General features: G+C 50.8%; 1 protein-coding gene across 1 annotated transcript in view; it reads right to left on the bottom strand.

Annotated features, from left to right (window-relative positions):
• Positions 1-9,127: 9,127 nt before the first annotated feature.
• LOC142312537 (sterile alpha motif domain-containing protein 9-like) overlaps positions 9,128-13,806 on the bottom strand; it is a 37,016-nt gene continuing 32,337 nt past the window's right edge. Inside the window, 2 exon segments of the mRNA XM_075351513.1 lie at positions 9,128-12,062; positions 12,064-12,327. Of these exon segments, the coding sequence (XP_075207628.1) occupies positions 9,893-12,062; positions 12,064-12,327 (2,434 nt within the window). The 3' untranslated portion in view covers positions 9,128-9,892.

Here is a 13,806-nt window from a genome sequence, read left to right as displayed (position 1 = left end):
AGCGACTGATATTCTGCAGAAGGTGCAGGGAGTGGACTGCTGAGGACTGGGGTAAAGTCATTTTCTCAGATGAATCCCCTTTTCGATTGTTTGGGACATCTGGAAACAGCTTATTATGAGAAGAAGAGGTGAGCGCTACCACCAGTCTTGTCTCATGCCAACTGTTAAGCATCCTGAAACCATTCATGTGTGGGGTTGCTTCTCAGCCAAGGGAATCGCACCACTCACAGTCTGGCCTAAAAACACAGCCATGAATAAAGAATGTACCAGAATGTCCTCCAAGAGCAACTTCTCTCAACTGTCCAAGAGCAGTTTGGCGCCCAACAATGCCTTTTCCAGCATGATGGAGCACCTTGCCATAAAGCAAAGGGGATCACTAAATGGCTCATGGAACAAAACATAGAGATTTTGGGTCCATGGCCTGGAAACTCCCCAGATCTTAATCCCATTGAGAACTTGTGGGCGATCATCAAGAGACGGGTGGACAAACAAAAAACAAAAAATTCTGGCAAAATGCAAGCATTGCTTATGCAAGAATGGACAGTGATCAGTCAGGATTTGGTCCAGAAGTTGATTGAGAGCATGCCAGGGAGAATTGCAGAGGTCCTGAAGAAGAAGGGTCAACACTGCAAATATTGACTTGCTGCATTAACTCATTCTAACTGTCAATAGAACCTTCTGGTCTCATAATATGATTGCAATTATATTTCTGTATGTGATGTAAACATCAGACAAACACAATTAAAAACCAGAGGGCAACAGATCATGTGAAAATATAGTTTTGGTGTCATTCTCAAAACTTTTGGCCATGACTGTAGGTTGTGGTCAGACAGGGGGAGAGGCGCGTTAGAGAGGTTAGATAGGGAACAGAGGTGAGTGAAGATGAGGTCTAGCGTGTGCCATCTTTGTGAGTAGCTGCAGAGGACCATTGGGCGAGACCAAAGGAGGAAATGATTGTTAGAAGTTTAGAGACAGATGAGTGGGAAGTGTCAATGGGGATGTTAAAATCATTTCAGCATAACCCTCACAGATACTCCTTCCATTTCTATATGATCGCTTGCACAGTGCTTCTTGGGATGTTTAAAGTTTTGGAAATCTTTTTGTAACCAAATCCGGCTTTAAACTTCTCCACAACAGTATCACGGACCTGCCTGTTGTGTTCCTTGGTCTTCATGATGCTCTTTGTGCTTTAAACAGAACCCTGAGACTATCACAGAGCAGGTTCATTTATACCGAGACTTGATTCAACACAGGGGCTTATATTTATTATCATCAGTTGTCACAAACCACCGGGGGGGTCACTCAGAAATCCCCCGCGCTGGCTACCAGTACGTCACAATCGGGGGGTAACAAGTGGGGGTCACCCCTACTTTATACCTCCCGACCGACAGACAGAGCACGTGACGCGCTCTCTAGCGCCCCTCTTATAGTCAGGCCAATTATGGAATTGCCCGACAATAAGCAAGGAGGCCGCTATACTACTTATGCCGATTATTGAAGGGTCCCCGGTGAGAGTAAGGTATATATTCCCCCGACCTCCGCGGGCGGAATATATAATATCTTCCCGAATCTCACTGGCCTCCCCACAATAATCCTTGGCACAACTCGCTGCCACCAACCGCTTCACGGTAACTATTAGCCGAACACACAGACGTGGGATTCAAGATCGAGATAACAGAACAGCCCAAGATTAATTATATAATTTAATCGCCTAAAGCACACTAGAACTACAATATATACAATAGGGAATCTACAGAATATACATATGTCAGAGTACAGTTACAGACAAAGCATGGTTTACAAACAGGCATACACAGTTCCAGCAGTTACCTTGTGCGTCTGGCCACAGGGGGGCGCTGTAGACCAGGTTTCTAGGAACTCCCACAGATGTTTCCTGCACGTGCCCCCAGCGAGAAGAACCCTGGAAAATGGCCGAAGTAGGGTTATCAACCTGGGCAGATCCAGGTCCCCTCCTACCTTAGTGACCTCACAGGGAAGCACTGCCACTCCCCCTGCATGGATCAGAATTATCCAGCAAAGGGGATATTGGCCATAACTTTGCCTGGGAGCGTCGTAGGCGGACGCCAATGCTCTCATTGTGACAGTTATGAATTTAGCTACAGAACGAGGGGACTCATGACCTGTCTACGAGTTCCCATATGGCTGATATCACGCCTGGGGTATTTCCCAAGCTCCCCCTTCCATAAAAAAGGTGTGCCAGCATCGTCCGCCTGCGCAAACACCATTTTTATGGTTGCCATATTTATCGGAGATATGGCTTGCGAGATATGAACCATTTTTTACTGGAGTCGTTCTGTCTGGCTACTTCCAAGCCTTGCTAATGAGATACAACTCTTGTTACAGGGTGACGGCAGGGAGCCATCCTGTGTCCATTGTCCGCACAACATCTCATCTCCATATCAGAGGAGATGGCTGTTGGAGGTGTAAGTGGGATGTGACACCTTCACAGATGCTGGACATTTGAGCACAAGAAGGGAGGGGGGGCACTGCCAGGGAGTGATGAGAGCAATTATGACTTCTAGTCATAATTCCTCTTCGTATCCCAGGATTTACCTCACACCTCCCCCCTTTTGAGGGCGCTAGGGGGCAGCACACTCCGGTGTTCCCCCGTGCGCCCGTCCGCGACCTCTCCTTGTCGGGACAGCCCGTCTGCGTTACCGTGGTCACGGCCCCTTTTGTGGCGAATGGTGAAGTCGTATTGCTGGAGCGCAAGGCTCCATCGCAACAATCGCCCATTCGTCCCAGAGACGGTGTGCAACCAGCTGAGGGGATTGTGGTCCGTCTCCACGATGAAGTGGCGCCCGTATAGATAGGGTTGCAGACGCTGCAGGGCCCACACTATGGCCAGGCACTCCTTCTCCATTGTAGAATAGGCCACTTCCCTTGGTAACAGCTTCCTGCTCAGGTACAAGACTGGGTGCTCTTGGCTCGCAGAGTCCACCTGGCTGAGCACCGCACCGAGGCCGAAGTCACTGGCGTCGGTCTGTACTACAAACGGCCGCGTGAAGTCGGCTGCCTGTAGCACGGGCGGGCTGGACAGGGCGTCCTTTAGGGCCCGGAAGGCTGTCTCGCAGTCCACTGTCCAATCGACTGCAGAGGGCAGCTTCTTCTTGGTGAGGTCCGTCAAGGGCTTTGCCAGGCTACTATAGCATGGAACAAACCTCCTATAGTACCCAGCGGTCCCCAAGAAGGACATCACCTGCTTCTTGGTCCTGGGGGTGGGCCAGGATGCGATGGCCTCCACTTTCTCAGGCTCGGGCTTCAGCGTTCCCCCACCTACCCGGTGACCGAGGTACTGGACCTCGCTCATGGCCAGCTGACACTTTCCCGGCTTGATGGTCAAACCTGCCCGGTGGATCCGCCTGAGCACCTGTGCTAGATGCTCTAGGTGGTCCTCCCAGGTGGGACTGAAGACGGCAATGTCATCTAGGTACGCGGCCGCGTACCCTTCAAGTCCCTTGAGCAGGGTGTTGACCATCCGCTGGAAAGTGGCAGGGGCATTCCTCATCCCGAATGGCATCACCGTGGACTCGTACAGTCCAAATGGGGTAATAAAGGCAGAGCGTTCCCTGGCCTTGCGAGTCAGGGGGATCTGCCAATATCCCCGGCTCAGATCCATGATGGTCAGGTACTGAGCCCCGGCCAACTGATCGAGCAGGTCATCGATGCGTGGCATTGGGTACGCATCGGCGACCGTGACCGCATTGAGCCCCCTGTAGTCCACGCAGAACCGAGTGGTTCGGTCCTTCTTAGGGACGAGGACTACAGGCGAGGCCCAAGCGCTGTTGGATGCCTGGATCACCCCCAGCTCCAGCATCTCGTCAATCTCCTGGCGCATGTGTTGCTGCACCTCCAGGGAGACCCGATATGCTGAACGCCGGATCGGGGGATGATCCCCAGTGTCCACGTGATGGACAGCCAAGTCAGTCCTTCCGGGCTGGTTGGTAAACAACCCCCGGAAGGGGTGTAGGGTGGCCCACAGCTGGGACCGTTGGTCCTCCAAGAGCTGGTGGCCAACCTCCACATCCTCAATGGATCCGCCTGCCCTAACCTGGGCTAGCATATCCAAGAGGGTTTCCGCTTCTCCCTCCTCGGGCAGGTTGCACACGGGGAGCGCACATGCCTCCCGCTCATGATGTGCCTTCATCATGTTCACATGGAAGGGCTTCCGCCTTCCACGGGCAGGGTCCAGGGTGACCAGGTACGTCACAGGGTTGAGCTGCTGGTACACGAGGTATGGGCCTTCCCAGGCTGCCTGAAGCTTGTCCTGTGGTACGGGGACCAGTACCCACACCTCTTGACCCACTTGGTAGGTCCTCTCACAAGCGTTCTGGTCGTACCAACGCTTCTGATCAGCCTGGGCTTGAGCCATATTGTCGTGTACCCGTTGCGTCAAGGCCTGCATTTTGTCCCGGAAGCGCATGACATACTCGATAACCGACACTCCAGGGGTGGCCAAATCCCCTTCCCAAGCCTCTTTCACCAGAGCCAGGGGGCCCCGCACACGTCGCCCGTACAGGAGCTCAAACGGTGAGAATCCTGTTGAGGCCTGTGGAACCTCCCGGTAAGCAAATAACAGGTGTGGGAGATACCGCTCCCAGTCACGCCCATGGGAGTCGACCAACATCTTAAGCATCTGCTTTAAGGTGCCATTGAACCGCTCGCACAGGCCATTAGTCTGTGGATGGTACGGGCTGGCCACCAGATGTCGCACCTGGACTTGCTTACAGAGGGTCTCCATCAGCTGGGACATGAATTGGGTCCCCCGGTCGGTGAGCATTTCCTGGGGAAAACCCACTCGGGAGAAAATCTCCAGCAATGCGGTGGCCACCTTGTCAGCCCGAATGGACGACAAGGCCACTGCTTCTGGGTACCGGGTGGCATAGTCCACTACCGTCAGTATGAAGCGTTTCCCGGAGCTGCTGGGGATGGCCAGCGGGCCGACCAGATCCACAGCCACCCTCCTGAAAGGCTCATCGATGATGGGCAGAGATACCAGTGGGGCTTTGGGGCGTGGCCCCGCCTTCCCCACTCTCTGACAGGTTTCACACGAACGGCAGTAGGCAGCCACATCGGCCCCCATTTTTGGCCAGTAGAAATGCTGGTTTAACCTGGCCTTGGTCTTAGCGATCCCTAGGTGTCCGGCCATCGGAATCTCATGTGCGATCCGCAACAACTCCGTCCGGAACGGATAGGGTACCACCAACTGTCGGTCCCTGGGCCACGCCTCCGGTGAACCCTGCTGGACCGTGGCCCGGTACAGCCGTCCTTGGTCCCAGACCACTCGCTCCGGGTCCGAGTCCGAGGGAGGCTGTGCCGCCTGCTCCTTTAGAGCTTTCAGGCTGTCGTCAGCTTCTAACGCTGCCTGAAACCCCTGACCAGATGTGGCCAGAATCGACGAGACTGTCACATCTTCGGTCAGTACCCCGGGACCTGTGTCCTGGCCTCCACCTGACTCGGCTGCCACTTGGTCAGAAGGGGAAGAGCTATCGGACCTCCGGGAGGCCCCTTGGCTTCCAGCACTCCCACTGCGGGTGACAGCGGCCACAGCCGCTGCGACCGTGGGTCGTGCCTGCTCCTCCTCCGTTCCTGACCAAGTCGCCGGTTCAGGCAGACCTACCTGGCTTCCTGACACCCCGGTTGTGGGGGAACCCTGCACCGAGATCTTACCTGGGAGCACTTCCGCTCCTGGACCGGCCCCAATCTCACCTGCCTGTTCCCCCTCTGCAGCAACAGAACCCCGCTGTGAAATCTCTGGGGACCCCACATTTGCTGTGGTAGCCCCCACCCCACACACTGGTCCTCCCCCTGCAGCACCCTGCTCTCTGCTTATCCCTGCAGAGGGCAGCAGATCCCAGCTCACAGGCTGGTTACTTGTAGAGGCATTGTCACACCTTTCTCTGACCCCCTCCCCTGTCACAGCTGCAGCTGAGTGTGTGTCTATGGTGTCTATGCAAGCAGAAATATCAGAGTTCACTCCCTCCTCCCTTACATCATTCATAGATAACACATTAACATTGTCCGGAGGCACGTCAGCACTGGCTGAAGGTTCAGCCTTTGGGGCGGGGCCAAACTGGGAGGTTATTTGCCCCAAATCTGTCCCAAGTAGCACGTTTGCAGGGATCCGATCAGTTACCCCCACCTCCCTCACCCCTCGCCCTGCGCCCCAGTCCACATAAATGTCAGCAACAGGCAGCGCCGGGTCAATGCCTCCAATCCCGGAGACAGCGAGGGTTTTTCCAGGGATCAAGTCTTGGGGGGACACCATCTCAGGCCGCACCAGAGTCACCTCCGAGGCGCTGTCTCGCAGTCCTATGGTCACAGACTGGCCGACGGTGACAGGTTGGAAGCTGTCCAGGGACCTACCACCACCCCCACCCACACAATACACCTTGGGCGGCCCTTGGGACGGGGACGGAGCCGGGGTCTTGGGACGCTGAGGGCACATGGCCTTGAAGTGTCCAGGTAGGTTACACTGGTGGCACCGTCTTGGTTCTGCCACGGGCCTGGAGAGGGGAGTTGAGGGGGACACCCCCTGCAGCCTAGGGGCAGGTGGGGCAGTCGCAGAGTTCATCTTACCCCCTCTCCAGGTGCTGCTGGTGGCTGCTCTCCTGGCTTCAGGAGCCCGATTGTTGGTGTAGTCATCTGCCAGGGCAGCTGTAGCCGTGGATCCCTTTGGCTTCTGGTCTCGGATGAACTGACGGAGATCCTCAGGGCAGTTCCACAAGAGTTGCTCCGTGATGAACAAGTCCAGGATCTCCGGTCCGGTGGAAAGCTGCAGGCCTTGGGTCCAGTGGTCGGCAGCTCGGGCAAGTGCCCGCCGGTGGTCAGCCCAGGAGTCCTTTGGTCCCTTCTGCAGCGTCCGGAACTTCTTGCGGTAGGACTCCGGGGTGAGGTTGTACTGTTGGATCAGGGCCCGCTTGATGGTGTCGTAGCCCTGATCCGCCTCAGCAGGCAAGTCCCCAAGGATATCCAGGGCCTTACCCCTTAAACGGGGGGTCAGGTATTTGGCCCACTGGTCCTTGTTCAGATGATGCTGCAAGCAAGTCCGTTCAAAAGCAGTCAAGAAAGAGTCCAAGTCTCCATCCTTCTCCAGCACTGGGAAGTCCTCAACACGGACCTTTGGAAGTTTGGTGTCTGGAAGGTCACGGGTGGCTGATGAGGGCCGGAGCTGAGCTAGCTGCAGCTGGTAGTTACGCTCTGCCTGGCGCTCTTCACGCGCTGCTTGCCGCTCACGCTCGGCCATGAGTTCCTTGTAGCCCTCCCGGTCTCCAGCCTGGCGTAGGGCCATAGCCATTTGAAGAAGGCTATCCGAGCCTCCCAGGCTCGGTGGAATGGCACGTGGTGATCTGCGGCCCGCTGCGGAGCCTGGTGATTCACTGTCCATTGCAGAGCGGAGGGCTGGCATCTGGCTCGTTGAGGACCCTTGGGCGAGCTGCTCCTCATCTTGTCCAGCAGTGCCCGGTTGTGCAATGTCCTCTGCAGAGCTGTTTTCTGGCGTCGAGCTCCTGGAGGACTCGTGGACAACCTCCTCATCGTCTCTGGCCTTAGCATCGGCCATTCCTTTGGCTTTGCTCCTGGTGCTCTCAGCCATTCTTGCAGACTTTTGGTCACTGACACAGAACTGACACCTGATGCCTCCACACACCTTACAGTATCTGCACTCTGACACTCTAGTGTTGAGCTAGTCTGAAGACCCCAGCAGCCACAGCTGCTGCAGGCAGTCTTTAGTGTCTGGGAGTATGGGTCTCACACTCACACACACTATTATCTCGATCCCACCGCTTGCCACCAATATGTCACAAACCACCGGGGGGGTCACTCAGAAATCCCCCGCGCTGGCTACCAGTACGTCACAATCGGGGGGTAACAAGTGGGGGTCACCCCTACTTTATACCTCCCGACCGACAGACAGAGCACGTGACGCGCTCTCTAGCGCCCCTCTTATAGTCAGGCCAATTATGGAATTGCCCGACAATAAGCAAGGAGGCCGCTATACTACTTATGCCGATTATTGAAGGGTCCCCGGTGAGAGTAAGGTATATATTCCCCCGACCTCCGCGGGCGGAATATATAATATCTTCCCGAATCTCACTGGCCTCCCCACAATAATCCTTGGCACAACTCGCTGCCACCAACCGCTTCACGGTAACTATTAGCCGAACACACAGACGTGGGATTCAAGATCGAGATAACAGAACAGCCCAAGATTAATTATATAATTTAATCGCCTAAAGCACACTAGAAACTACAATATATACAATAGGGAATCTACAGAATATACAGTTAGGTCAGAGTACAGTTACAGATAAAGCATGGTTTACAAACAGGTATGCAAATTCAATCAGTTACCTTGTGCGTCTGGCCACAGGGGGGCGCTGTAGACCAGGTTTCTAGGAACTCCCACAGATGTTTCCTGCACGTGCCCCCAGCGAGAAGAACCCTGGAAAATGGCCGAAGTAGGGTTATCAACCTGGGCAAATCCAGGTCCCCTCCTACCTTAGTGACCTCACAGGGAAGCACTGCCACTCCCCCTGCATGGATCAGAATTATCCAGCAAAGGGGATATTGGCCATAACTTTGCCTGGGAGCGTCGTAGGCGGACGCCAATGCTCTCATTGTGACAGTTATGAATTTAGCTACAGAACGAGGGGACTCATGACCTGTCTACGAGTTCCCATATGGCTGATATCACGCCTGGGGTATTTCCCAAGCTCCCCCTTCCATAAAAAAGGTGTGCCAGCATCGTCCGCCTGCGCAAACACCATTTTTATGGTTGCCATATTTATCGGAGATATGGCTTGCGAGATATGAACCATTTTTTACTGGAGTCGTTCTGTCTGGCTACTTCCAAGCCTTGCTAATGAGATACAACTCTTGTTACAGGGTGACGGCAGGGAGCCATCCTGTGTCCATTGTCCGCACAACATCTCATCTCCATATCAGAGGAGATGGCTGTTGGAGGTGTAAGTGGGATGTGACACCTTCACAGATGCTGGACATTTGAGCACAAGAAGGGAGGGGGGGCACTGCCAGGGAGTGATGAGAGCAATTATGACTTCTAGTCATAATTCCTCTTCATATCCCAGGATTTACCTCACATCAGTCATTTAGGACAACATTTTATCATTCAGAGATCCTCAATCAACTTCTGGAGTGAGTTTACTGCACTGAGAGTAAAGGGGATGAATAATATTGCACGCCCCAATTTTCAGTTTATTATTTTTTATGAAGAACAATAAATTTTGTTCATCTTCACAATTGTGTCCCACTTGTTGTTGATTCTTCACCATAACATTAAAATTTTTATCTTTATATTTGAAGCCTGAAATGTGGGAAAAGGTTGAAAAATTCAAGGGGGCCGAATACTTTCGCAAGGCACTGCTCTGCTGAGCTGTGACACACTTTTGGTACAGTTTTGGCAATGTTTTCTGACCTTTCCCCAGCACTCTTTCTAAGCTTCAAACCTGCAGTCATTACCTAGATTCAATACAAAAATGTCTGCTTTATTTCCTGCCTGTGCTTTTATATTGGCTATGATAGTCCCTCTTGACTGCCTGTGCTATGCGATGTGGTAACTGCAAGGCAATGTGGGAAACTTGCCTGGCCGCACCCCAGCTCACAAGCGCCTCCTCTGGCTTCTGCAATGCTCTGCTTTGTGTAAAATTGTTTCATACGAATTTTGTTTCGTATCGCAAACTGTTCACAGAGTCCAGTGAAGGTTTAGAAAAATGTATAAATTCCACATGAATTCAATTTGTATTGATTTGATTAACTCATCTCTACTAAATAGAAAAAGCTCCACATGAAGCTTTGATTTGCTCATCTCTAGTAATTGGCCTAATAAGACCCTTATGATTATTGGACTATTTCACTGCTGCACCTTTATGTTGTAAGCTACAAGTCCACTGTATGTAAATCCCAGGTAAAAAGTCACATTCTCATTCCCGTAAGGCACCGATGAGTTATTTATGGGGATAATTTCAATCCTTTCTTTCTTGCTGTGTCCTGTTGTGTAAATCTTCCCATACTCCGTAAATCCTGGCACGGTCCGAAGGAGTTTTTGCCTGCTCTCTAGTTTTCCCACATCTCCGTCATCCAGCTTTAATATCCACTCATTCATTGGGCCTTTCATGTGTTTTTCCACTGTGCTTTTGTGGAGAAACTTATGAAGGCCATAACTATGCCCCAAAAAGAAAAGGACATTACTTCGTTTTTTTCGAACAGGGACATTCTTTAACCGGATTTCATGCAAGCGACGGGCGCTCTGAAGAGCAGAGCTCAGAATCTTGTCTTTTTTTACATCAAGCTCCTTGTCCACAACATCATCCTTCCAGTACAGCAGCATGAGCAGTAGATAAGCGCTCGGAGGAAAAGACTTTCTTGGGTTTTGGAAGGCTGTGCTAAGTTCCCGTAATTTCTGAAAAGTTAGAAGCTTTAGAGAACTGGGAGCTACGCAGGCCAACGCTATGTGGCTCATGATGTAATTGATCAGGTCAATATCATCAAGGTTTTCACCAGCTGTGTTTGTGTAAAGATCGACTATGTTGGAAAGTTTTTTTGTGGAACCATTGGAGTCTGACAGCAATGACAGGATTGTCGTGGTGCTACCACCTCCCAGTCTGTAAATGTTCATCTTCTGAGTCAGTTTATTAATGGAACTTTTAACATCATTCTCTTAGCCATTTTCACTTGGAGGCAAAAATTGTGAGCTAAAAAAATTTGCAAACACCTTAATTTTGTGTAGCAGCCATGTTCGAGGAGAGTAGACTTGTTCTTCCACATTACTATTCTGTTCTTTGTCATTTATTTTATCAGTTTGGAAGTAACTCAGTTCCTCCGAGATCCATTCCAGTGCGTTATAGATATTTCGGTGTAGTCCTTTTAAGTTATTGTGAAACTTGGACCAGGGTTTCTTTATAGCTTCTGGAATGTAATCCGTTAAGAGATAGTGCAGCAGTTCATGACTTTTGCCATCTTCATTTTGAGGGAAAATTTCAAGTGTTGACAACAGCTTTAACAAACGGCATCCAACTTCCACTTCCCCATAATATCCGGAATTGTTCATGGTGTCTGTTTCAGCCTTGGCAACCTTTTGCGCTGCACGAAAACACTGCATGGCCTTTAGTGCAAGTTCAATCAACATGGGCACCTCCTCTAGTGACACAACATTGTTAGTCTTGTCCAGTAAAACATTGAATTGGTTTTTATACACTTGTCCTTCAGTGTCCAAAATAAAGGAGTCGTTAGGCAGCTGTGATCTAGCGGTCTCTGCCCAGTGTACCGCGGCCTCAAACTTCTCATACTTATAATGCAGTCTAGCAAGCTGCTGGGCCAGAAAAGGATCTTTATCAAATCGTTCATAGGCCACTTTCAACAAGTCGATGGCTTTTTCTTGGTTCTTTTCAGTTTCACATACGTGTTCAATTAAAGGAGACAGGAAGGAATCAACAGCGTCACCCCTGCTAATTTTACGCCGTCGAAAAATCAAGTCTCTGACAAAGCCAAGAAACTCATCTCTACCAAATCTGTGCTGGAACAGTACATCTTCTTTAAGCAGGTCCATAGCAATTTGACTTTGTGGATTATCAGGAAGCTGCTTTAAGATTTCCTTTGCCACATACGGATGTATGATATGAATGCAGGTTATACAAGTTATCGGATCCACTCTTTCAATGAAGATTAGTTTAGCTTGTTCACTGAGGCAACTATCGAAATTGTATTGCCTAAGTTCACTGTTATCTTCTGTTTGTGGATCGAGACCCATGAATGCCTCACAGTGAGAAACGGAGAGGTAAGAGTTTTGGACATAGCAGTTAAGTAGGGCCACGTATCTCATCAGTCGGGTAACATTGGACGAGTCGTCAACATTCTCCATGACATTATGGACGAACTTTGTCACATACTCTTCTACAAACTCTTGACTCATTAAAATGAATGTTATGATTGACTCTGGGGAGAATTGCTTCTGAAGTTTCTCTGCTTTTGTAGTGAACTTTATTTTTTCATCCTTAGTAAGTTTGTGAGAAATTGCAACAGTCTAAAGCTGAAAATCTATATTGCTTTTCAGGGGCATTTACTCTTTTACAGCTTAGAAGGATGAAGCATAATTTTGCAGGTGCAGTCCTCTTAGAGACCATTACTTTGGTTAATTCATCCCTTAGGTCATCGATGTACTCATCATCACAGTCTTCAATAAGCAGCAGTACCGGGAGGCAGAGGTGGATGTCTTTCTCTTCATATTCTCTGAAATTCACAGCATGTCCACACACAGTTGTGACGGGGAATGAGGATTTCAGAACAGCGCTGTGAGGCAAATCCCGGGATATGAAGATGAATTATGACTTCCAGTCATAATCGCTCATCACTCCCTGGCAGTGCCCCCCTCCCTTCTTGTCCTCAATGTCCAGCATCTGTGAAGGTGTCACATCCCATGGCCATCTCCTATGATATGGAAATTAGGTGATGTGGGAACAATGGACACAGGATGACTCCCTGCCGTGACCCTGTGGTAGGAGCTGCTATCTAATTAGCAAGCTTGGAAGTATCCAGACAGAACGACTCCAGTAAAAAATGGTTCATATCTCGCAAGCCATATTTCCGATAAATATGGCAACCATAAAAATGGTGTCTCCGCATGCGGACGATGCTGGCACACCGTTTTTATGGGAGCGGGAGCTTGGGAAATACCCCAGGCGTGATATCAGCCAATGGGGAACTAGTAGACAAGTCATGAAACCTCTCGTTCTGTAGCTAAATTCATAGCTGTCACAATGAGAGCGTCGGCGTCCGCCTACGACGCTCCCAGGCAAAGTTATGGCCCATATTCCATGTTGTGGATTGTCCATAACTCCAGCCAGGGGTGGAGCAGTGCTCCCTCTGAGGTCACTAAGGTAGGAGGGGACCTGGATTTGCTCAGGTTGATAACCCTACTTCGGCCATTTTCCAGGGTTCTTTCGCTGGGGGTCACGTGCAGGAAACATCTGTGGGAGTTCCTAGAAACCTGGTCTACAGCGCCCCCCTGTGGCCAGACGCACAAGGTAACTGATTGAATTGCATACCTGTTTGTAAACCATGCTTTATCTGTAACTGTACTCTGACATATGTATATTCTGTAGATTCCCTATTGTATATATTGTAGTTTCTAGTGTGCTTTAGGCTGATTAAATTATATAATTAATCTTGGGCTGTTCTGTTATCTCGATCTTGAATCCCACGTCTGTGTGTTCGGCTAATAGTTACCGTGAAGCGGTTGGTGGCAGCGAGTTGTGCCAAGGATTATTGTGGGGAGGCCAGTGAGATTCGGGGAGGTTTTATATATTCCGCCCGCGGAGGTCGGGGGAATATATACCCTACTCTCACTGGGGACCCTTCAATAATCGGCATAAGTAGTATAGCGGCCTCCTTGCTTATTGTCGGGCAATTCCATAATTGGCCTGACTATAAGAGGGGCGCTAGAGAGCGCGTCACGTGCTCTGTCTGTCGGTCGGGAGGTATAAAGGAGGGGTGACCCCCACTTGTTACCCCCCGATTGTGACGTACTGGTAGCCAGCGCGGGGGATTTCTGAGTGACCCCCCCGGTGGTTTGTGACATATTGGTGGCATAGCGGTGGGATCGAGATAATAGTGTGTGTGAGTGTGAGACCCATACTCCCAGACACTAAAGACTGCCTGCAGCAGCTGTGGCTGCTGGGGTCTTCAGACTAGCTCAACACTAGAGTGTCAGAGTGCAGATACTGTAAGGTGTGTGGAGGCATCAGGTGTCAGTTCTGTGTCAGTGACCAA

The sequence above is a fragment of the Anomaloglossus baeobatrachus genome, chromosome 5 (assembly GCF_048569485.1).
Source record: "Anomaloglossus baeobatrachus isolate aAnoBae1 chromosome 5, aAnoBae1.hap1, whole genome shotgun sequence".
In the NCBI taxonomy this organism is placed as follows: Eukaryota; Metazoa; Chordata; class Amphibia; order Anura; family Aromobatidae; genus Anomaloglossus; species Anomaloglossus baeobatrachus.
This window is presented reverse-complemented; position numbering and strand designations above follow the sequence as displayed.